The 23,961-nt window shown below is 41.0% G+C and overlaps 2 protein-coding genes across 3 annotated transcripts in view; both read right to left on the reverse strand.

Moving 5' to 3' along the window:
* Positions 1-3,914, reverse strand: part of RIC8B (RIC8 guanine nucleotide exchange factor B) — a 34,923-nt gene extending 31,009 nt beyond the window's left edge. Inside the window, exons 1-2 of the mRNA XM_032688949.1 lie at positions 3,822-3,914; positions 502-549 (exon numbers count right to left, since the gene is read on the reverse strand). Of these exons, the coding sequence (XP_032544840.1) occupies positions 502-549; positions 3,822-3,908 (135 nt within the window). The 5' untranslated portion in view covers positions 3,909-3,914. The remainder of the gene's footprint in view (positions 1-501; positions 550-3,821) is intronic.
* Positions 3,915-8,468: 4,554 nt separating this feature from the next.
* Positions 8,469-23,961, reverse strand: part of RFX4 (regulatory factor X4) — a 91,781-nt gene continuing 76,288 nt past the window's right edge. For both annotated transcript variants that reach the window (XM_032689512.1, XM_032689513.1), the window contains 3 exons: positions 21,570-21,732; positions 18,930-19,068; positions 8,469-9,872 (listed from right to left, as the gene is read on the reverse strand). In XM_032689512.1, the coding sequence (XP_032545403.1) occupies positions 9,600-9,872; positions 18,930-19,068; positions 21,570-21,732 (575 nt within the window). In that variant the 3' untranslated portion in view covers positions 8,469-9,599. The remainder of the gene's footprint in view (positions 9,873-18,929; positions 19,069-21,569; positions 21,733-23,961) is intronic.

Consider the following 23,961-nt stretch of genomic DNA (forward strand, 5'->3'; position numbering starts at 1 on the left):
CCTCTGCCTTTGAATTAATAGCCTTCTGTAGCTCTGCCTCCCTTACAGCTTCATAGCTTTCCTCTGTACCTATTACTTCATCTTAGTCTCTAGTATTATTTAAGTATCTAACACAGATAAGAAATACATCTTTCATATTGCTACATGCTGAGAAGAGAGAAAATTGGAAAATCTATTGCAAAATTTTATCTCAGCAGATACAGAGAGTTATCTTTACCCTTATTCCTCCATCTCATTCCAAATCTATACCCAGTGAAATTATTTATGGGCTTTTCTGTTACTACTTTCATTCAAGACTGGGGGTTTTTCTAGGGAAATTTGGTCTTCTCTTTCAGGAAAAAAGGGAATGTGTAGTTGTCCCGTCTCTTGCACTGAAGAAACAAAAATTAAAACTTAACTTTATAATCACTGCTCGCACCATTTTACAATGGCAACTAAGTTAAGAGACTGCTTTGATACTTCTGCATTGAGGCATGCAGCTCAACAGCCTCTTTTACTTACCTTTCTTTTGTCTTCATCTGCTGGATCAAATCTAAAAATGGACCGATTCTGTAAATAAAGACAAGAGTTTGTTACATGCACATCAGCTGCTAAGTATGTAATGCCTGCAAAATTATCATAAAATTTCAGTAGTCTGGTTAAAACCAGCCTCAGATAGTGAGTCCATAACCATGGCAATTCATGTCCTTTTCCCATCCTACTCAACAGCGAGAGCTCCAGTGAGTGGCTTCATTGAACAGTTTTACAACTATTGCTGGTGCAGAGTAAGCCTTTATCTACAGGCTGCACTTCTGATGAGCATTAACCACATCACACGTGGCATTGACAGAGTGAAAAAAACATAAACTAGAGCCTTGTGTTTTACAAATACCTTATTCCTCAGATTCTTTCCCAAGCAGATCTTGTTTACAAGCTTTTGACTGCACTGACTGTTCCAAAGCAGAACAACCACAGTATCATCTTGCCCAGAAAACAAGTAGTATAAATCAAATAAGTCTTGCTACAAAAACTACCACTTTCTGTATTCTGGCAATTTCCAAAACACATTACCAAGGTATTTGTTTCTCTGGCACAATTAAACACAAGATAGACATGGTCTAACAAGGAGTACTTATTAAACACTTCAAACAGCAGCTGAGTGTAGTTCTATGTTAGTATCCTGAAGTATGTTATTAGTGAAATATTACTCATGTGACAAAGTTTATTCTGACAGCCAAAGAAAACAGCAGTAACATCGGACAATTATTTTAACATTTTACAACTTCCAAGCTAAATGATTAAGCATGATGAATGACTGGAAAAAAAATAAAAATCTCAATTTCTATTTCTAATATACAATTTGCTACATCATGCAAGTGATTGGAAAACAAAAGTGACCTTCCATAGCACATTCATGGACTTCTTACCTTTCGTGACCCAAGCTTGCAATTACACAGAAAGACCTTGGACATCTACCCTACCATCAAAATTTACCAACATCAGTTAGAGCCTGGAGGATGGTAGAAAAGTAATTCCCTTCCTCTCTCAACATTAGGAAAACAATTCCCTTCCTCTCTCTTACAAGGCTCCTGATTGAACTACACAAGTTCAGCAACATGCCAGTCAACAGCAGGTGAACATTAAATGATGAGTAATTAACCAAGAGAAGGCAACCCTTCTGTTTGCACATGAATATTTTTGGAAATTTTACAAAAGAAATGTAGTGACAGCAACAAGTCCAAGTGCTGGAGGAACAGAGATTTGCAATGGAAATTGCAAATGGAACACCACGGAGGAGCAACAACAGACCTATTGATTTCTCTTATTATAGTTATTCTACAGCCACCTGCATCTTGGCACTACACTTGATCCATCCTTTCTTTTCAACTAAAGCATATTAAGTTTCTTATTTGGAAAAAAACCCTAAGGAAACCTAAAGCCCAGAAGAGGCATGGGTAAAGGTCTGGAAACTGGAGTGCCCTGCCCAGTCATCAGTGGCCCACAGGTAATATGTGAGTTAGGAACACCTTGTAGAGAAAAAGAGAGGTAGGAAACACAATGGAAAACTTGTAACAAACACAGAAAAAGTAATGTTATATTGACACAGTATTAAAAGTTTCCCATCCCACTTCAAAAGCAATATTTAGCTACACATCTAACTCCAAAACTTCATTCAAAGACTTGAAGTGCCAGAAACTGCATCAGCTCTCACTCTGTCCTTGACAATTCAACTCAAGTCTAAATAATCTCAGAAAGCTACTGAGAAGGCATAAACCCAAATACAGCAAAATTAAGAAATTATGTTTGTGCATGCTTTTTAATATTTAACACAGGGTCACTTTGAAAAGTAAGGACAGACATAAAATTCTCCTCAATCAGAACCCTTCCTCTGTACCTCAGAGGCCAGTATGTTAAAACAATGTGTCTAACAAATTCTTGGTCTACCAATCCCTCAGAAAAAGTGCCCTGCAGCTGCATCTATCTCTACATTTGAATTTCATGTGCCCAAAAGCTCAAGTTTAAGTTAAGAAACCAGTTACTGCTATTGTTAGTCTTAAAACATATTGCACTTAAGGCAGCAAATTTCAAGACACCTCTTGGAGGCTGAAGAATAACTATACACCAATCCACATTCATTTGGCTATGAATCTGAATGTTTGTTCCTGTAACAGATTCCTAAATTTCAGCTGATAGTTAGTTCAACACAACTGCATTTAAATTACATCCAAAGCCAAACTCTGAGTCAGTACCAGCTTTAGAGACTTGTGCACCACTCACACAAGCATCTACACAAACGACAGACACCTGAGGGGTCGAGAGGTAATCTGTCAAAAGGGACTATACTGCTCTACTAAAATCTAGGTGTCAAAATGTCCCTATCAGAAGGGGGGGGGCAGGGGGAGGGCAAATAAAATCCACCTAACACGTACTGTCACTCTAATTTGTATTTTCCTGCATTACCAGGAAATCCCTTCACTTCTTGACTGAGCACAAACATATCACACTGCAAGGGCAGTAGACACTTGGTACTCTTTCACACCTGTCAGCATTAAAAGCTCAACCTGCTCCGAGCTGTCTCCCTCCCTTTTCGCTTTGCTTGACCGGAAACACAGAAAAATGAGGTGAGATTTGGCGGCCCATCTTACACAGACTGCCTCCCACTGCATATGGACACGGGCACTGCCCAGGCGGTGGAAGGAAGGCCTCTCCAGAGCCGGTGACAAAGGGCAGCACCTCGGGCAGGTGCACGGTGGTGTGGCAGGTGGGCAAGTAGCCAAGAGACTCCAGTGTTATTCTGTCCAACCTCTTCTCGGCGGTATATGTCGGTTAAAAGACTTGTGAGGCAGATGTACGCTGTGGAATAGCTCTTTATACAGCCCCATCACCGATAACCCAAAACACTGCCCGACCAAAAGATTGAAGGTGTCCGGGCCGAGCCCGACCACGGGCTGGATCTCCCCGCGACAACCCTGGCTTTGTGCTCCCGTGAAAGTCTGACTTCCCCTGGGCAATGCCCTGGCTCACCAGCGCGGCAGTGCCGCGGTGCCCTGCACGGCCTGCGGACGGGAGTGCACAGGGAAGGGCCGGGAGGCTGTACCGTGCCGTGCCGAGCCGGGCAGGGCAGGGCAGGGCAGGGCCGGGCCGCCCCGGAGTCGCTGGCTGGGGGCACGGCGGCAGAAGCGGTGAGCGCTGGGGACCCGCCGCCGAGCCCAGCCCGGGGAGGGCGAGGGTGCAGCCCCGGCCGGGGGAGCAGGACGATGCCGGCGGCGCTGCCAAGGGCGGGCGGGGTGGCAACACCGCCGGGGGAGCGGCGCAGAGGGGCGGGGGAGGGGACCCGTTACCTCCTCGTTGTAACGCGCCAGGACCCGCTCCACCGCCTCGGCACCGCCGCGCCCCTCCACGGCCTCCAGCACCGCGCCCAGCTCCATGCCCGGCTCCATTCCCGCCCTGCCCTGCCCCGCTCCGCGCCGCGCCGCCGGCAGCGGCCGCGCCCCGCTGTGCCCCGACCTCCCGCGCCGCGCCCCTTGACGCGGCTGGCGCTGCCTTCGGGAACCGCCCCGACTGACGGGCTGCGCTCCCGCGCCATTGGCTGTAGGGGCCGGCGGCGCGCGGCCCTGAGCCCTCCTATTGGCTGCCGCGCCTCCGGCAGGCCGCTGTTGAGAGAGGACTACGACTCCCAGCATGCCGAGCGGCGCGGCGCCGGGGCGCGCGGCGGGGTGCCCGAGGTTGTGGTGCCGCGGGGCACGATGGGTGCTGCAGTCCGTGCCGGGCAGCCCCGGGTGTTCCCACCGAGAAGGGCGGTGGGTCGGGGTGAAGGCACCGGTTCGAGTCCCGGGCGGGCGCGGCAGGCCGGGAACGCGCCATGGGGATGCCCAGTGGCTCATCCCTCCTCCTTAGGCTTGTCTGCTCTCTGCGACCTGCCCTGCGCATACCATAGCTATCACAAGGCGCAAGGCTGCCAAAACGAGGGCTGGCCACCTTTCCTCAAACTTTTTGGTCACTGGGCCCCCACCACGGGTGAAGTCTGTGTCTGTTCCCTAAAGTGGGGCTTTGACACAACGTCTGGCTGCAAAACAAACCCCTTTCGCTCAAGTCCAACGTCCCAGAGCAGTGGTGGTATAGGAAAAGTCTCCGTTTTGTTGAGGAAGTGGCAGCATGGGAGGGTGGCAGGAAGGCAGAGTGGGGCAAAGGTGAACAATGTCTCTGTAAAGAGTTTTGCAAGACCGTGGGTTTAACTTACAGTGAGAAGACACATAGTATTTCCATATTCAAGGCACCCTATAATCGAAATTAAGTGTCCAGAGAGCAGAGAATGATATATTGAAGTTAACAAAACACTATGTTCAAAGGGAGGTGCGGTCAGTTTGTCCTCGAATGATGGTCACAAAGAGAAACCTTTAGTCTCACAAGTGACTGGCTCCATGGTGGGAAATACCACTGGAGCAGGGTTCCACCTGCAGATGGATAGTGGCTCCTATGAGCACTGGAGGTGTTGAGACTTGTTGCTGTATCCCTGCATGTGTTTAAGATGCAGAGCCAAACTAGGATCTGAATTTTCTGGGTGGGGGTTTCTTGCCACAATGGGTTGAACTGAGCTATAAAACCAGAACAGTACGGTCATTGGACTGCAAGGAATAACAAAATCCAGCCATATCTTCTGAATCAGATCCACGTCTATACTAATGCAGATTTTGAGAGAAACCCAATGAAAATAATCCTTTCCTTGTCGGATTTACAACTCTATAGTAAATCATAAACCTGCTTAGATTTACTATATAGCACAGCAAAATACTCATTTTAATTGTACATAGCCAATTATTTTCTTTTTAATTACAAAACCTAAAAAATAAAGATTAAGGAACTGTTACTACCCTTTAAAGGCACATTGTTATTCATCAGCAGTCCGTTTTAGTTTCCACTTTATGTAGCATATGAAGGATTAGGATTTCAATGAAAGAGGGAGACAGAATAAATTGCATCCTCTACCAAAGAACTGCCAGACCTTTTCAGATGGGTGCATACCATGCGCCCTTCCCATGTTAGTCAGCTTTATCTAAACCTTCCAAAGCAATGTCTGCCCCTGAATTTCATGGGTTTCAGGGTCAGTCACAACAGAATTGTGGGGCTGGGGAGGTCAGAGGCCATTTTTGTCAAAGGGTAGTGACCTTAACAGCAAGAGGTAGCCTGACAAAAACAGGATTCATGCCACTGAATGGTGTTCTCACTGCTCTTCCCCCGCTGAGTCTTTTTTCTACCTGGTAATGAAAAATCTTGAAGAATTGTGATGGATTTTTATACGCATGCATACATATACATTTATGTGTGTGTATACATCTATTTAAAAATATTATATATGTTATGTAAGTTATGCTGTAATATATAATATTAATTTATATTCTATTGTGTATGTTACCAGTATCTATAATTTATTTTCCTATGTTTTAGGCCATGAAAAAAATCACATTTTTAATAAAAAGTGTATTTGTTGTAAGAAAAAAAAGACAGAATGTGAGCAAAAAAGAAGAAGAAAAAGAAAAAGAAGAAAAAAAAAAGAAAGAGAAAAAAGAAGAAAAAGAAAGAGAAAAAAGAAGAAAAAGAAAAAAGAAAAAGAAAAAGAAGAAGAAAAAAGAAAAAGAAAAAAAGAAAAAGAAAAATGAGAAAGAAAAGAGAAATAAGAAAAAAAGGAAAATAATAACAGAAGAGAAAGTGAAATTGGGACTGAATATTTCGGCATGTGGTATAAAAGCTTCTTCAGAAACATTTCTGTAGTCACAAACTTACTTTATATATGTAAGCAAGAAAGAGCAGTTTTTAGTTTCTATGGTCAAGGGAAAGGCTGCAGAATCTAACTTAGGAGGTTTGGCAATTTGTACTGGAATGACTTAAAAGATTTTTGCCCCAAACCAGCCATTCTACCCAGAGGTTATCATCCTCTCAGGAGCTGCTACACTTCCCAACCTGGTGTACACTCGTGTGACCCGAAAGTTCCAGTGGTTTGTATTACTACAGTGGGCTCTGACCTGTGGTGGTCAGGGAGGGGGCCTGATTTCCCTTGCAGCACTTCTGATGCAGGTGGTGATGGTGACCTCTGTAGAGTGGCATTTGGCAATCAATATATTGCTCCCCATGAGTGTCCAGTTTAAATTTCAAAGCCCTCATCAGGAAGCAGTTCAAAGGTAGTTGGAAGCACACATTCAGATTCCTGTGGCATCAACACAAGATTCTAAATTAATTTAAAAAACCAAGAAAGATTGTGGACATTCTTTTGCAAAAGAGTTCCCAAGCCCTATCTGACTGATGATGTTCTTGGCTCTGTTTTTATGAGCAGCTTTGTGGTGCTGCTGTTGGTTAGAACAAAGTCTCCTAGGCCTTTGTGCACGGTGTTGCAGTTCTCTGCTCAGAAAGTTTTTATTATTGCTGTGTCCAATATCCATCTTCCTTCCTGAACAGTCTGCCGTAGCTCTTGAAATCAGGGTAATGGAGTTGTCCCCAAACATGTCGAAGGATATGGCATGTTTATATACTAAAATAGTCTCATTTTCTCCTCTCTTTCAGTCAATGGGGATTAGACTTCATTTGGTTTAACAAGTTACTATGAAAAACATAGGAAGTGCTTCTGGCTTCTCTTGAGTGGTGCTTGGGTTCACCTCCATCCTGATCCTTCCTGGTCAGTTCTGCCCACAAACATTTTAACAATGCATCTGTTCCTTGGAGGGACCATGGCAGGTCATGACCAACAGCCCATCAGGTAAGTGGAGACAGATCAACATTCCAGTGATAATGACTTGAGTGATTTGGGTCACACTGAGCTCTTGTCAGATGCAAAGCAATGCAGAGATTTGGAATTCACTGAAGAAAATAAAGTGTATTTTTATATTCTAGTGTCACTGTCTTTCTCATACTAATTTCACACGGTCTTGAGGAAGCAGATATTTCTATGCCTGTTAAAAATTAATAGGCCAGAATCGATGCTTTGATTTAAACATCTTCAATAACAAAATGCAATATAGGAGTTTGGTCTCAAACACATCAAAACTGTAGTTGCTAGAGACTGGCAATTGAAAAAACTTCCTCATGGGAATCTTTCTTCACCATGTAGCCCATTTTGCCTGAAGGGAACTTGAATAAGAATAAAACAAATGAGTTAGCCTAAGCCTGATCATCCCTGTCGTTAATAAAAGTGAAGAGTAAAAGTATATTTCGTAATAACACAAGCTGACAGGGGCAAAATTTCAAAAGGTCTGTAACACTAACTGAGAGAACAAGATTTTCATCAGGTACTTGAAGGTGGAGATTGGCTCCTGGTGTGTTTCTGAAAGTCCCACCTTGGCTGAGTATTTAAGAGCCTGGACATTTGCCAAACATGGCCTGGAGCAGCCTTTCTCCCTCCGTCCTTGCAGATTTCCAGCACGTTCCTCTTTAGACCCCAAACTCTCACCAGTTTTCCCATTAGTTAAGTTTTCCCATTAGTTAAATTTTGCCCCCTTTATTACTTACCTGAGGAAAAATGACTTTTCCATTTCCAGTGTTCCCGTGGCGACGTTTGTTACAAGGTACTGTAAAGAAGACAGCACATCTTACCTGCCTCAGGGAACACAATGCCTTGGGTGAACAACAACAGCAGGGCTTAAACTGAGCAATATGGAATCATCTCTCCTGTCATAGCCTTTCAGCAGTCTGTAGCTGCAAGCATAGGGGTAGGACTACTCATTTGTTATGAGCTGTATCTGTTCTCAAGTCCTCCACTGGATAAAAACATGAATGATTACATTTAAGATTTCTTGAAGGTTTGCATCTTATAGAAGTTTTTGTATTTAAGTGAATTTAAATAGCACCTATTTAATTTCAAGAACTTTATTTGGGTGCGAAAATCCCTCATATATCTTGCACAACTGTACAAATAACACTTATGTCCATTTTAGGCATAGTCGTGGTTATCATCACACTGGGTGCTATCAAAGATTTTATTTACAAAACAATTACTAAAATGCCTGTTGTCATATTTCCATTTATTTTTTTTCTTACCCATAGGGTAATAGGTCCACCATAATTGCTTGGTGCATTTTATAATACAGAAGAAAAAGCTATGTTAATAAAAACTAACAAAATCTCACAAATAGCTACAAATCTGACAGAAAATGTCTAAGAAAAATTCTCCCCAAAATACAATACATTTCTCCACACATACACAGTACAGAATAAGTTCAAAGGCACAGCTTTGAATTTTGCTTTTGTAGACGTATATAGAATTATCACCACGTGAAGGAATTGAGAGAACATTTTCATACCTGTCAATAGGTAATTAAGTGAATAATCATGTTTGCATTGTCATTTTCTTTATATAATTGCTTCATATCATCATATTTAACATATGTGGCTCTGAATCCAAAATCTTCCCAGTCCCAAGTCCCTTCTTACCTTGTCATTACTGACCAGAGAAGTTAGATTTTTCCAGATTGTGCAAACTTAACACAAATACATATATAATAAGAACAATAGTCAACTTAAGGCAGTGTATAATTCAATGCTACATGTCTTCTCTTTTGTAAAGATCAAACTTACTGGATCAACAGAAAGGTGCATCAATATACAAAGTTAGGTGTAAACTGAAACCTACAGCAACACGTGTCTTTTTAAGGAACCAGATAGAGAAACTGATATGAATAAGTGATGACTCTGCAGAATGGTTTTTAAGGAATGCATTAATAGCTTAAAAGATGAACAGCTGACAGAGTTTTGCTGAGGGTGAATTTCCTGTCTTTAATTCAAGTTATAAATAGGTCTTGTTCCAGTACTTTTTTTATAAGACTCATTAACATTTGTCAATAAGAGAGGGGGGCAAAGATGGCTCACTCAAACTGACAGCACACAGGGTTGGCCCACATACCAGAATTAAAAAAGGCACAGGTTGGCCCAAAAACTGGTCTAGAACAGCACAAAAGTCTTTCTCAGCTACAGGAACGTTCAGTCATACCAGTCTGCAATCTGCCCACATTATGAACTACGTTTATATGCCTGGGATCTTTTCCATCTTCACCTCTCTTGAAGAACATCCATGAAAAGTCCCACATAACATGAAGTTTTTTTAAGTATGTGTGCTTAGTTGATAGCAGTCATTTTCATTTAGCCCAGCCTGTGGTGGCTTCCCCATTGATGTAGGCAAAGCCGGGAAAGTGTTGCATGTGCTCATATTCAGAATTTCTGCGTGTCGTCAAGGGGGTGTACATGTCACTAGAATTTCCATATCTTGTGGAGTGCATGGATGAGCTTGTGTAGCAGGAGTTTGCAGCTGGGACCTCCGGCCAGCGAGGAGTCACCGGTGTGGGATGCAGCCTGGGAGTACTGCTCATCAAACAGGGCTCCATTCTTGATGTTGGGCCATTGAAAGGGTACTACAATTAAAAAAAAAAACAAACCAACCAACAAACAAATAAAAACAAATGAAATAATTGTTTGCCATATATTTAATTTTAAAATATGGGCTGATGATGTCACAATTCTGTGTTTAACAAAGACAAAATCATATGAATTAGGAGCTCTCCAACAACAAGACGTCATACTGAAGGTGGAATATCAGATAACTAGTGTCTGCAGTAAAACAAAGTTTCAGGGAAAGCCTTGCAAAAGAGTCACTGCTTTTAAATATTGAATTAATTTATCAAAGTGCTAGGCACTGGCAGCTATATCTGGGAGCAGAAAAATAAATTAATTTAATCTTTTTCTCCCACTTTTACTTGAAAACTTGTTATTTACTAAAAATCAGAGTATAAGATGTCCCAGCTCTTGCTCACTCAACTCAGTTTCAAGGGAGAGGAGCAAAAGAATCTTTATTGCTGGGAAGGGGCATGCCACTTTGAATGTTCACAAGGCATCCTCCCAGTTCCTGCAGAAAAACAGTATGGTCTGGCCTCAGAGCGAGCAGCTAATTGGAGAACTTGTGAAAAGAGGCAGGCAGAAGAAGAATAATCTCTCTATTCCCCAGCTATTCGCAGTGACAGTTGGAAACTAGAAATCAAAGAAGTTTGACAAATGGCTTCAACTAAGCAGAAGATGTGCTAAGGAGAGGATAGACAGGAAAACAGAGAACAGTTTTTGCCCTCTATAGCCACAGCAACCGAAAGTAAATTGTACTTATGAGTGCTTGCTTAACATGTGTTTATCTTATTGCTGGTGCTGCAGGAGCAGGTCATCTGTGTTCTGTGTCTAAGAAATGGCTTTCCCTGTTTTGTCCCCCATCTGCATCAGAGAGATGGTTAGGATCCCTGTTCCCCTTGACCAGCCATGTATCTTCAGAGCTTCTACATTTTACCTCTTTATGCCTTTTCTGCAAAAAGTGTCATAATTTAAAATTTTGTTATCTTAGGTTGTTTGACATTGTATTATTTCTTTAACTAGAAAGCTGTCACCAAAACAGAACTATAGTAAGACTATCACCTTTCCTGATGCTTACAAACCTTTCAAGCTGCATGCCAAAGCTTTATAAGGCTGAGGACTGTAAAACCCCTTGCCCGTATTTTTGAGGCTCATGGAGAGAAGAGCTGCTGTAGTTGTTCCTAGGAGGGAAGTGTCAGTGATTCCCTAAGTGTCTCATTACATTACTCCAGTGCTGAATGGGCCCAGGGTTAATCAGTTGCATAAGCAACTGTTGCATAAGCCCCAGGCAATTACAGCAATGTCCCCTGAGGAGTTTGTGCTGTCTCCCTTCAGACCGCAGCCAGGAAGGCAGCCCTGCCTTGTCAAACCTATTCAAATAGTTCACAAGCCTCAGGCAGCTCAAAGCCACACGCTGGCCACTCCTAATTAGAGAGGAGAAAAAGGAAGACTATTTTTGACCAACATACTGTAGGTAGTGATTTAGCATATTCCTCCGTGTCCTGGGGAGACAGGCCATTTGGCAAATGAGAGGGAAGACATCAAAGCTGTATGATGCATTATTTAGCATGTACTTCTCATCACCACAGAGGCTGGATTTACCTGTGCAATCAGCTGCTGCAACAGTGTTAAACAGCAGCATCATACTGAAATGTCAATGCTTCAACTCTGATGCTGCTGATACAAGAGATTCCAGAAAAAGTTGAACAATTTTCATACTTTTAATGTTTGGGAGATTAGATAACAGATTTAGGATGCTGCTTTCCTGGTCTGCATGGCAATACACAGAAGTCACCTTACTGCCAGTGCCTGCTGACTGCCTTTGCCTAGAGAAAGCTCTTGCCATAACGAATATAGAGGAAACAAGTTGTTTTTTGATTCACTATAGCTTCAGAGTTGAATTCATCTCCCATAACTTTAGTTATCAAAAAGTCAGCCATCTAGTAAAAGTGAGTCACTTATGCCCTGTCTACAGCAACTGGAAGAATTTATCAAGTCTCAAGATAAATATTTGAGACAGAAGATGAACAGTCCTCAGAGGATGGCTCTTTGTTTCCTCCTGCTACATGATATAATCCACTGGTTAAGTTCTTTGAAGAAAAGTCCCCTTTGCATAGTTGTCAAATCCATAAATTGTTTTTCCTGGCTGATCTGAAATGTCCCACTAATGATTGTGTCATCTTTGAGATGGTAAGAGTCAGGACCAGGATAGATGAGTGGGACAAAATCACACCACACAAATTAACACATTTTTAACTTTCTGTTTTCTGTATGTTACCTGTGGAGATGCAAGATGTGGGCAAAGCTAACAACCTTTTTCTTTGTCTTCAGTAGTGCTTTACTTGATACCAGTTATTGTGGTCTTTGCCTTTATTACCCGTTGATCTATACCTGAAGTCACTGTAGATTCTTGTATTAAAAAATATACTTTTAACAATATTAACCTAGACTTCTGCCACAATACACCAATGATTACCTCTTTTCTTCTTTCCAGTGAGGTAATTGATCTACTTTGTTGTTAACCGTGACGGAAGCCCTTGCCATCCCAACTCAGCGCAATTCTCCTTTGAGGCTGTGAAACTGAGCTCGTGACTTACAACAGGGGAATTACCCACCTTCATATCCCTTACAAATGCCAAGAGAAACTCTGTCTTCAGCTGGGATAATTTGTTACTTGATAATTTGTAGACTGCAAAATCTATGGGTAAGAGGAAGAAAATGAACTCTGGGAATATTGAGGTGGGCCTCCTTGCTGTACACGGCGTTGTGTGGGTAAGCCACATCATGTCTCTTTGGTAGTTTGGAACCCCAAAACCTGTACCATCGGTGAAATGAAATCTTGGCTCCCAGAGTGAACTTCAGGATGCACTGAAAAAGAAAGATACTCCTCCTCCTATCTGCAGCCAACAGGCCATGCTAGGGCTTACTAAGAACTCAGGGCAGTGGCTGTGCATGAGGGGACAGGATACAGTGTGCTGCTTTTCCTTTTCATCCAGCGCACCCGACGCAGCTGTGTTTATGAATGTGTCATGAATGTAAAAAGAATAATTGCTTGAAAATAACATGGACTCTAAATATCTAGCATTTTACAATAAATTCTGTTATGACTGAATGCAAGATGGAAAGTTTTGTAATGGTAGGTCAGCTAATCGCAAATGAGTCACTGACTTCTTTTTCCCTACAGTGAAGAGACTATTGAAAGACAATATTTTTAAAGTACTCATTTGCCCCTGCCTGACTATTAACTCACCCAATGAAGCATCTATTCAGCCTTGTTGGAGTGTCCAAAGCATAGCCATCTGGGCGGATGCCTGCCCATGCTGCCTGAATCACCTTTCACACTCTACATCCGGTTTAATGAAGAGTGCTTAAGCATGCTGAACTCAAAACACTGGGGCCTAGTGATCTTTGCCAGATATAAAAGCGACATTTGTTGGAGGGCTCTTGACAGGAAATTACCATTTTCTGGGTTAACTCACACTTGTTGCTACTGCTGCTGTTAGACAGACAAGAAGCCCTTTAAGTCTGGGAGACTTTGAGCAGATTATTGTTAAGGTCTTTCCCAAAAAAGTAAAATTAATTCAATTTCTTTTAGTATTATTTTAGAAAATATGATGATAAATATGTCCTCCCATATACTGAAGGCTGAGTTTCTGCAGTGTAAGAATGGAGAATAATCTCTTTATCCTTATCCTCAACTCACCAACAAATTATGAGTGGAGGTGAAAGGTGTCTCTGTCCAAAGAGCAAAATATTTTCCTTATGAATGTGTCTCTGACTTTACATTGCATTAGCTCACACTTTTGCTGAATGCTGTAAATTAATGTATGTTAGCCAGTACTTTAGGGCTTGAAAATAACTCATACCAGAAGCTGCACCAGTTGTGAAGAGCTGGCTATAAATTATGTTCATAAAAATATGTTTAAAATCTCGTAAAATGACATAATCTAAACTATTGATTGTGTCTTTATAACCCTTAATTTGACACTTTTCTCCATAAATTCAACCTTACTGAATCTCTTAAATAGGTTAGGCGAAACTTCCAAGTCCATCTGAGTGATTTTGTTGCTTTTGGGAGTGGCATTTGGAGCCCTAAAAAAATGCTATTTGTAATTATTTAAAGAGAAGTTAAGACATCTGTTTCCTGTTGCATTCAATACATAATTACTCCAATTACATGCTAACAATCTCGAGTTCATTATGAAGCTATACAGTTTGGAACAATGACTCTTGTTGCATGGGTGAGATTTGGACAGTATTTTTGTCTTTCTGTCATTACCAGCTGTTTGTTGACAAAGTGGTTATTGGGAAGGGTTTATTATTCTTACTGCATTGCTATAGTCATGGGTTTATAATGTGTATGTGCTGGGGAGTTAAGAACTTTTTGCCCTCCTTTTTTTTTTTTTTTAAGTAGATGGGCCAGAACAACAATAATGGACACTGAAGTGGGGGCTCTGTCTGGGAGAGGGTTTTTTTGGTTTCCCCACCGTAACAAAACCCAGTTACTGCTGTCTTCCAGTACTGCTCTCATGTAAATCCTGCTGCAGAGGCATATGAAGGGAAATGAAGACATGATTGAGTAGAATTTTGGCATACAATATTTTACAGAGAAACGGAGCTGCATGCTGCTACACCCCTGGGAAGTTATGTGAGACCACTGCAGTCTACAGAGCAGTTTAGGAGAGTCAGAGTACAAATACAGCTTAAAGTCCCTTTAACTATGGTCCAAATACTGTGCTCTGGGCCTCTGAGTAGTACAGACCCAATCTACTGCATAACACCCATCTGTACTATGGTCTTCATAAATACAGGGGGGAAAAAAAACAACAAAAAAACAAAACCCAAAAAAACCAGCTTGTCTTTAAGTAGGAACTGCATCACAAGGAACAAAACAAGAAACATTGCTATGCTACTCTGTTGAGTTCCTGCACCTGAGATAGACCTTTTGGAGGTGGTTGTCCCACTTTCGGAAGTGGCAAAGGAGAAAAGGTAAAATGAGGTGGTGTTTAGTGCGGCATCTAGGAGTGATTCTCAGATCTAGGTGGCCGATCTGGCTGCTTCTTGACTGAGTCCCTCCTATCTACTCTCAGGTTTGCACAGAAAGGGTGGATGGGAGCTTCAGCTCCATCAGGCTCCCTGCTCAACACAACTGAGAGAACGGGATGTTCGCACGCTCCTCAGACTACACCTGCCCTGCAGTGCACATGGAACCCTTGCATAACTCCTGTGTATCTCTAGAGCATCTGTCACAACAGAAACTAAACAGATGGTAACATTTAACTCTGGAAAAAAGGTGACAGGAAGGACGTGAGAGCAGTGAAGCAGATCTATAATGTCTTGAATGGCAAAAGTAGATAATTAGGGAATGAGTATTCCGTATTCCTCGTCACACCAAAAAGCCTTAGGGCACTCAATGCAGTCATAACAGAGTTAAAATTAACAAGAGAATGTATGTTTCGTGCAACCCATTGCGAAGTCTGTACGTATAAAATCGCTCAAAGACAGGGTAATGTAGAGTGGTTTGCTACAAAATACATCAGTCCAGCTGCTGCTTCCTACTCAGGATGTCCCTAGGCCAGCTCTTGCCAAACACAGCATAGCTGTGCCAGTGAAAGGACCAAATTCTATTTACCCTGCTTCTAAGACTTTTCCTCCACACATTCTAGTAATTTCTAGAGAGAAGACGTGGATAAACGGACCCCAGTATGATTCACTACAGCTACACATTAGCGTACTTAAAAAAGATACTGTATGTTTGCTGTTTTTCATACTGCATGCACAGTGATGCACATTCATACGATGTGCATCTGTATATTTTACCAGATATATTAAAATGTGCACTGATGCAGATCTCTCTAGTTATCCTTCAGACTAAAAGTGCTAGCCTTGAAATCTACAAAGAAAAATGGCTGCGTCGTGAGTTACTTTGTGTTAAAGGAAAAGGTAGAATGATATGAATTGAAATATTTATGGATCGCCTGAGAGAGGATTAAGACCTGTCTAACCAGTGCGAACCTTGCAGGCAAAAGCTGTGCTCAGAAGCCAGTCAAGCCTACATCGTGGAGGTGGATTAGGTAGGGACATTGGGAAGGGGTTACCTTTGAAGGAGGCACCTCTCTGCTAAGGTCAAGATCGGTTGATTAGACCGCTCAGAGGCTTTTAGACAGAGTTTTTGCCTGTTTTCTACCCTGGTACTTGGTACCTAAAACTGCAGAGGCAGAGAATTGATGAAATATGGTGTTGGTATAGATGTGTTTGTGTACAGACATGAAATGGTCCCCTTCTATATGATGATGGAGTATCATCAGAGTATTGTATGCACTTCTGCACTATGGCTTAGAGAGCTAGGCAGTAACAGATCAATCTGTAAACCATTTTCATTTGTGTATCAGGCTCCTGGCCAGTAAGCCAAGTCAAGAAATGAACAATCAGGCCTGGAATTACAAGGAAGGAACTGTTCTGAGAACTATTCACAGATGCTGATGAAAGAAAAAAAAATTCAGATTAAGACCAAGGTTTGAACAGACTGTTTCTGTCACAGAAAGAGTCTTAGCCATCAGTGGAAATTAGTCAGCCTATACTGCCAGACCCCCACCTGCATTTTTTGAGAGCTGCACATAGTAAAAGCTGTGTGACTTCTTCCCCACCACAGCCTCACTCTAAAGATTCCAGTAACAGAACCAAAAACCTCAAAGTAGCTGATAAAACCTGGAGTATGTCACTCTCTTCCACAGAAAAGGCTTGGACATGGTGTTCTTCAAGACCAAATGAGTAGTTTATAGTGGCAGTCTACAATCCACCTCAATTACATGTCGCCTGTTTTGGCTCAGCCCCCTTCTGGGACAAGGTCTCTCCCTGAATCCATGTTTGCAGAGGAGAATTTACACCCTCCGCACACATTTATTTTTTTCTGAGGAGTTAACCCCTAGACACTGTCCTAAAGAGGATGATAGACTAAAGTTGAGCCAGAGTTCTATATTTGGCCTGAATGTAGATTATAACAAAGAGTTCTTTTTAAGAGTCATGGTCAATGCCTCCTCTTCTCAACTGATTATACTACCACTACACATTGCAACTCCTCTGCCTTCAGTATAGTGGCAGCTCTAGATATATTCATTGTAAATTTGGCTTCCTGTATTTCTATTTTGCAACATCACGAGTCCTACTGCAATTTCTTGCACCATATTCCCTTCAGAAAGACTGCTAGAAAAAGAGTAGTTCCCTAACAGCTTATTAGGGACATCTTATGACTTTTTTTGGTAAAAAGTAGCTAATAAAGGATTTATTATCAGGGCAGGAATCTTATAAAAGATAATTTAGCTTTAAATTTGACTGTCAGCAAATTCTATATCAAACCATTAGACTTTTAGATCATTTTTTGAAAGTAAGGTTTCAGCTTGTAGCTCTTGTCAGTGCAGAACAAGCACATTGATAGGGTTTTGGTAGCTGTGTCCTGCTGTGCAATTCCATCTCAGTTTACAAGCAGCATGAGAAAGAATATGCTAAATACAAACTGAAATCACTTTCCTCTCGAGTGTGATCATTAAAGTATATCTGTTCTTCATATTTTCAGGACAGTTCAAGGACTAGCAAGAGACGAAAAAATGATCTATGATCTGACATCTGCACTTGTAGAGATGGCCTACTACAATATGAAAAATATTTGCCTGATTTCAGTGTATGTTACTGTTTGCATACAACATGTTAACCAGGATATCAGTAAATTAAAAATGTGTTGATCTTGATTTGCTTTACTTATTTCTTGAGATAACAGGGTAAGGCCTGTACTAAAAAATGAAGGAATACAAACCTATCATAGGACTCTGTACTTAAATGACCAGTCACTGTTCTTATTGAAGATACAGCAGCTGCAAAACCCCTTAAACAACAACTCCTCATATAGTCCAATAGACTAGGTACTACACACGGGTTAGAAGTTGTAGCTTATCCTTTCCATAAACTAAGCAGCCATTGCTGAGCTGGTCCAAATGAGCATGTTGGGTTCTTACAGGACAATCTTCCCAGCAGATCTTATAAAGCTTTAAGGAGATCAATACCATTATTCTTATCTTACAGCTAGGGAAAACGAAGCATAAAAAGGAGATCTGACTACTCTAAGATCATGTGGTAGACTAATAACAAAGACCAGAATGAGAGGCAGGGTTCATGTACTCTAGTTCAAAGCATTACCAAATTCATATCTTTGCATTTGGTATGAAACTGTTCCAGTCCCGTGATGATAGCTGAGCCTGGCAGTCCCTAATATACTTGTATAAATTTCCAGTAGATAAAGGGTAAGTGGTGCCATGTGGGTGGAGTATCCTAATGCCTTCACCCCCCCACCCCGTATCCACCTTTTGCAAATCTTCCAGCAGAGAGCCCAGAGAGCAGCTGCCTACACCGTGGAAGCACCAGCTGCATGAGGTACTAATGCCCTCCTACAGTGGCACTACTTTTGAACTATAGCCAGATCTCATCTTCAGTCTTAATCTGTGCTAGTTCCTACTGGCTCAGTTTTGTGAAGTGAAAGAGTTACTGACATAATTTCTCAGCATTATAGAAGGAGACTATAGCATAGAGATTAAACAAAACCTCTGCAGTGGTGTCCTGAAGTTGTTCAAAGTATTTGCGGAACTCACTAATTTGGCAAATTCCTAAACATGAGTATTCTCAAAAGCAGAGACCCCAGAAGATTCCAGTACATCCTCTACGTCTTCAGCTTTATGAAAACACTCTCATTTCTTCTTAAGAATCTCTTCCTACTCCCAACATCTAAGAATCATGCAACTAGTTATACTCATTTTTGCTTTAGCTACTCCTTAAACAGAAACACTTTCCATAATCCAGTCTGCTGTATTTTAGAGTTAGTACTTTATATTCACAATCTAAGGCTACTTCTGATCTCCACCAAAATGGAAAAAAAATCTAGTTGATATAAGAAAATAAAAAAATTAGGAGCTTTTAATGATTAGACTGATTAGATTAGATTGATTCAGACAGCCTATAGGCTGATAAATTTACAAACAAAAATTTACTTCAGATGTTATAAATATCAACAAATAATAATTGCAACTTACCTGTGAAGAGCTTCTGTGGTAAGCTGAGTAGTGAAGTGGTCCAGAAATAGCAGAATCATGTGGTAAGGATGGATACTGACTCTGCATTGGATGGGGATGCTGGTTGCTATAGCTACCATAGTTGTAACTTCCTGTGTATCTAAAATACATTAAAAAAAACTTCTAATGTGCACAATAATTGTATTCCAACTAATAATTCCAGAACGTTTATGAAACATACAGTAGCAGTTTTTTGGAATAAGAGAATGATTTTAAAAATCTTTTTTAAAAAGATATTTCCCAAGTCAGATGGGAAGCAGATGCCACTTAGTGAAATTACGTGTCTAACACAACAACAGAGAGATTCAGCACGTTTCTGTGACTAATTTTAAACTGCAGACTCAGTTGTGCACTTTCTAAGGAGGAAGTATCTTTCCCTTTTATTGTTATTTTAGTGCCATGTTCCTAGTAAATTGCTATCCAGGCTGAGGAAGTATAGTAAGCTTTGACTTAAAGAACTGTACTGAATTCAGCTATCTCCTTGCACTGTGGTCAGATGTTCCTTTTTTGGGAGGCAGAGGGGTGTATTAGTTTGAATCTGAAATGTACTACATACAGCTTTAGCACAGCCAACTCAATAAGAGAGCGAGATGTGAGGCTGGAGAACTTGTCTACTTTCTTTTTTGATTCTCAACCTCCTGTCTAGGAACAGCCAGGGAAAAGGAAGGAGCAGTTTCTGTAGTTATAGTAAACTGCAGGGTCAGTGTTTGTTGACCACCATTATTTAGACCATTCACTAGCAGAAAGTGTGTAGACCCTGCAATTTCCCCGTCTTTGTGTAGCCACGTGAACATTTGATCTTCGCTGACTTTCGGAAAAGTTGATTCACCTAGATTAAAATGTTTCCTTAAATCACCATAATCAAACACCAGAGGCAGGAGATTCCTTTAGGAACAATGAGTTCTCACACATATACACACACGTTTGTACTGCCTTACTGTGGTCTGTTCCAATTCTTGCATCCTGTTATCTCTTGAACCTCCCTGCTGCTCTATTTCTATCTCCACCAAACGGTCAAATTGCTGGATAAGAGAGGTGTTCCATAACTCCATATTCAGGTTTTTACCAGTAAGGACTTAGCAGTGACTTTCAAACAGATATCTAAACCTAATCACATCCAAGAGGGAAGAAGATGCACGGTTCAAATTAATCTACTGCTACCTTCCAAACAGTATAGAATCTTCCACCCTGGGAAAGCACTTCTACGAAGTTAATGAGTATGCAGTGAGACTGAGGAACTCAGTGAAGCCTTTTGAACCTCTTGCATCATAGCAGCACTTGGGCATTTGCTAATCTTGCTGTATGCCTGGCCCCTTTCCACCAGTTAGTTTGTAATTGTTTCTTTTTAGTTATGGATATCTATGAGTTATACACTCAGATGTGGATGGCACAGAAGTGTTGCTTGATGAAAAAAGCACTGAGAGACTTAGTCTGAGTGTCTAAAGTATTTCAAGATCAAATAATGTTACATACATTTCTAATTATTTTAATATATATACTTATTTTAATTTTAAATCTGTAATTATTTTAATTGAGAGCCTTGAGCAAATTTTGGTGATGGAGATAGGATTAGAATATTATAGTGAAAATGTGCCCATTTCTCCAATCTTTGAATGTTTTTTTGTCCACAAGTTAACAGTAGTCATTGAATCATTAATGTTGGAAGGGACTTGTAGAATTTGTTTAGTCTAACCTCTCTGCTCAAAGCAGGATCATCTAGAGCAGGTTGCCCAGGATTATGTCCAGATGGAGTTTATATATCAGCAAGGATGGAGATTCCATAGCCTTTCTGGGCAACCTGCTCCAATGTTTGATCACAGTAAAACAAGGAGGGGTTTTGTTTATGTTTAAACAGAATTTCTTGTATTTCTAGTTGTGCCTGTTGCCTCTTGGCCTGTCACTAAATACCACTAAGATGAATCTCTCTCCATCTTCCTTACATCCCCCAGAAGGTATTTATACACACTGATAACACCCTCCAAATGTGGATAAAGCCTTCCCAAATCTTCGTTCGCGAAGCTCAGCCATGATGAACACCCTCCTTGAGCCTTCTGTGTCTGATGCTAAATAACCTCAGCTTTCTCAGCCTCTCTTGCTATGGCAGATAGTTCAGTCCCATAATCATCTAAGTGGCCCTTTTCTGGACTTACTCCAGTATACCTATGTCTGTCTTGTACTGGAGAGCACAGAATTGGATCCAGATGTGGTCTCAGGAGTGCTGACCAGAGGAGAAGGATCACCTCTCCTGAGACATGGTATAGTAGAGTTGTTCTTTAGGCACGTCTAGCTTTTGGGATAAAACATGGCACAGGGAAACAGAAATCAGAAGAAATCTATTGAAACCTTCTGTTTTAGAAAATATCCTCTAGGCCTACTGTGGTTTTAAATAGAATTAAATGAGATTATAAAACTAAGACATAATATAATTATACAACAGCAACAACAGCCAAAGAATTATGATACCAATATCTCTGCAGTACAGACTTACGGCATCAAGAAATAGCTTTCCATTGTATTTCAAAAAAACCACCTAAGTTCATCCAAAACCTACAAAAAAACCCCAAAACAAAACAAAGCCCAAGCCACTGGGAGGTGACTTACCCGTGTTCTTCTCTGTGGGGATAAACGGGTATCCGGTGTGTGACAGATGAAGAGGGTACATGTGGACTTCTCATGCAGGGCAGCTGCTGGGAATTTTCAGCAGGTGACCCAGCAGCTGTTGTCACAGTGTAGGTGAGTGACCATGTGTAGGATTGCATAGCCCCTGCAGACAAACAAATGTTAAAGGAACAGAGTTAACATGGGCTGCCATCCATAGAGGTGTCATTCTTTGAGAGAATGATAGGAAAACAAGTTAACAGGCAATAATAATGGAAAGGCTATCAACCAAAGTGAACAAACCAGTCATATCTTAGGCATAAGTAAAAATACATTTCAATCATTTGGAGTGTGCAAAGATCCAGAAGTATGAAACATATATGGGATGGCTCACACTGTGAACTTTCAGTGTGGTGTTGAAATAATTTTTCAGAAAAAAAAAAACCTGGATGGGACTCAGAAAAACAACAGTGTTAAGATTTCTCAGGCACGATACACCAAACCCTGAGGTCTCTCTCACATGAAGAGGGCTGCCTGGACTGAGGCAGGAGGTATGATCAGAACAGTGAAGGATTAGAAAAAAAAAACAGTGTTGCGCAAATAAATTTCTTGAGTCCTTTTGCAGCTTGTACCTGTTCCACCCAAACAGGTACCAGCCCTTGTAGTGGCAACACTACAAAGAGCTCCAAATTATAGCAAGTATATAGACAGAAATTGCCTGGCCTTTTCTTTCCTGCAAATAATATTTCTTTTTTTTTTCTTCTTTTTTTTTTTGTGGCAGCAGGGACTGGACTTAATTTCTTTTTTCATGTAGAGTGTTTGTGGGAAGAGCAAAGAGCAAAGAAGTGGGTTTTCCATTTTGTTTAGAAGGTGCTGAGTTTTTTAATCATCCTGATCCCTTCCAGGCAGGAACTCCAGTTTCACGAGCCAGCTGCTGAGAAACCTTTGTCCTTTGCACACACCCCTTTCACTCAGGAGGTTGACAGATCCATTGTTCCAGTATAACATAGCTCTCGCTGGAGGTCATGACCATACTGGCTGAGATTACCCTGTAAATGAGGACCAGAACACTGAATTTAGCCCAATGTGAACACAAGTTTGGGGGTCTCTGGGCACTCTTGACTCTTTTTCATCAGCTAAAAGGAATTGCAGGAGGTGACTAGTTTTTTTTCAGTATGGATTCTAGGACTTCCTGTAGTATCAAAGGGCATAATTCAGAGGGGGAAGTGATTATACTACCAGGTCTGTGCCCACTCCATGGCTTTGGGGAATGAATAGCCTATCTCAGCTGTGAATAATTTTCCTCAGGTATGTGTGATTTTATTTGGCAAAATCAGGCAAATATTTTTTTAAAATGGGAAATGCTTAATTCTAGGGCTGAATGAAGGCATTCTGAGCTCCACAAGGTAAGTCCAGCTTGAAATATTTCAGCAGGGTGTGATTTGTTGTTCTTATAATAGACATCCTTGTACTATGGCCAAGGGTGTTTGTGATAGGTCTGTTTTCACATGCCTGCATTTTCTGCCACTGACTTGAATTTTCAGTCTTTCATGTCCTCCCATTGCAGAGGACCATTGAGATCCCTGAGACCAAAGATAATCCAGCCCATCACTGTTGCTGTGGATATAAGCAGTCAAGGTTCCTTGAGTTGAGGCAAATATTTAAGGAAGCTGCCTTCGCTAAAAAAGTTTCTGTGGAAGGGCCCAAAACTACTTATGTGGTCACCAAATAGCTTCATTTGAAAACATGAGAAAAACTGTTTTGAAATTATCAACAACTTGTCTACAGAATATTTTTATGAAACATTTCAATTTCAAAAGGTCAACATATTTTTCAAGTGTTATCTTCCAAAAGAAAATTTGAAACTTTGTTTCAAAACAAGCCTAAATTCAATAGGCAAAACAAAGAGAAAAGAAAGAAGGAGAACAAAGATGGTGAAAAAACCCAAATACTTATTTTTAGGTAACATTATTTTTGGGGAGGGGTTTTTTCACTTTTTTTTCACTTTTCCATAAAACACAAATTTACTTTGACCAGATTTTATTTTTTCCCAGAAAGAAATTGACCATTAATCCAAAAATCTCATGACCTTCCTACCTCTAACACAAAGAGTAATAAAAGGGCCAAAAGATCCCTTGCATTTTATCTAATATTGTATTCAATATGCCTGTGTCCCAGTCCTCAATGATTAATTTCCTCAGCTAGTCACAGAATTGAACTCCAGGAGATGAAGTCTCTTTTAGATATGACTGAACCCAACTGAACTGCTTTTTTGAAATAAGCAAAAACAATAGTGATTGAGCAACAGTTTGCTCTGCTTTGTGTTCTGAACATGCAGGATTTGATTAAAATAGGGAAATTCACTTATTATCACTCCTTTTTCTTTTCTCTTTGA

The sequence above is a fragment of the Chiroxiphia lanceolata genome, chromosome 5 (genome assembly GCF_009829145.1).
Source record: "Chiroxiphia lanceolata isolate bChiLan1 chromosome 5, bChiLan1.pri, whole genome shotgun sequence".
NCBI lineage: Eukaryota > Metazoa > Chordata > Aves > Passeriformes > Pipridae > Chiroxiphia > Chiroxiphia lanceolata.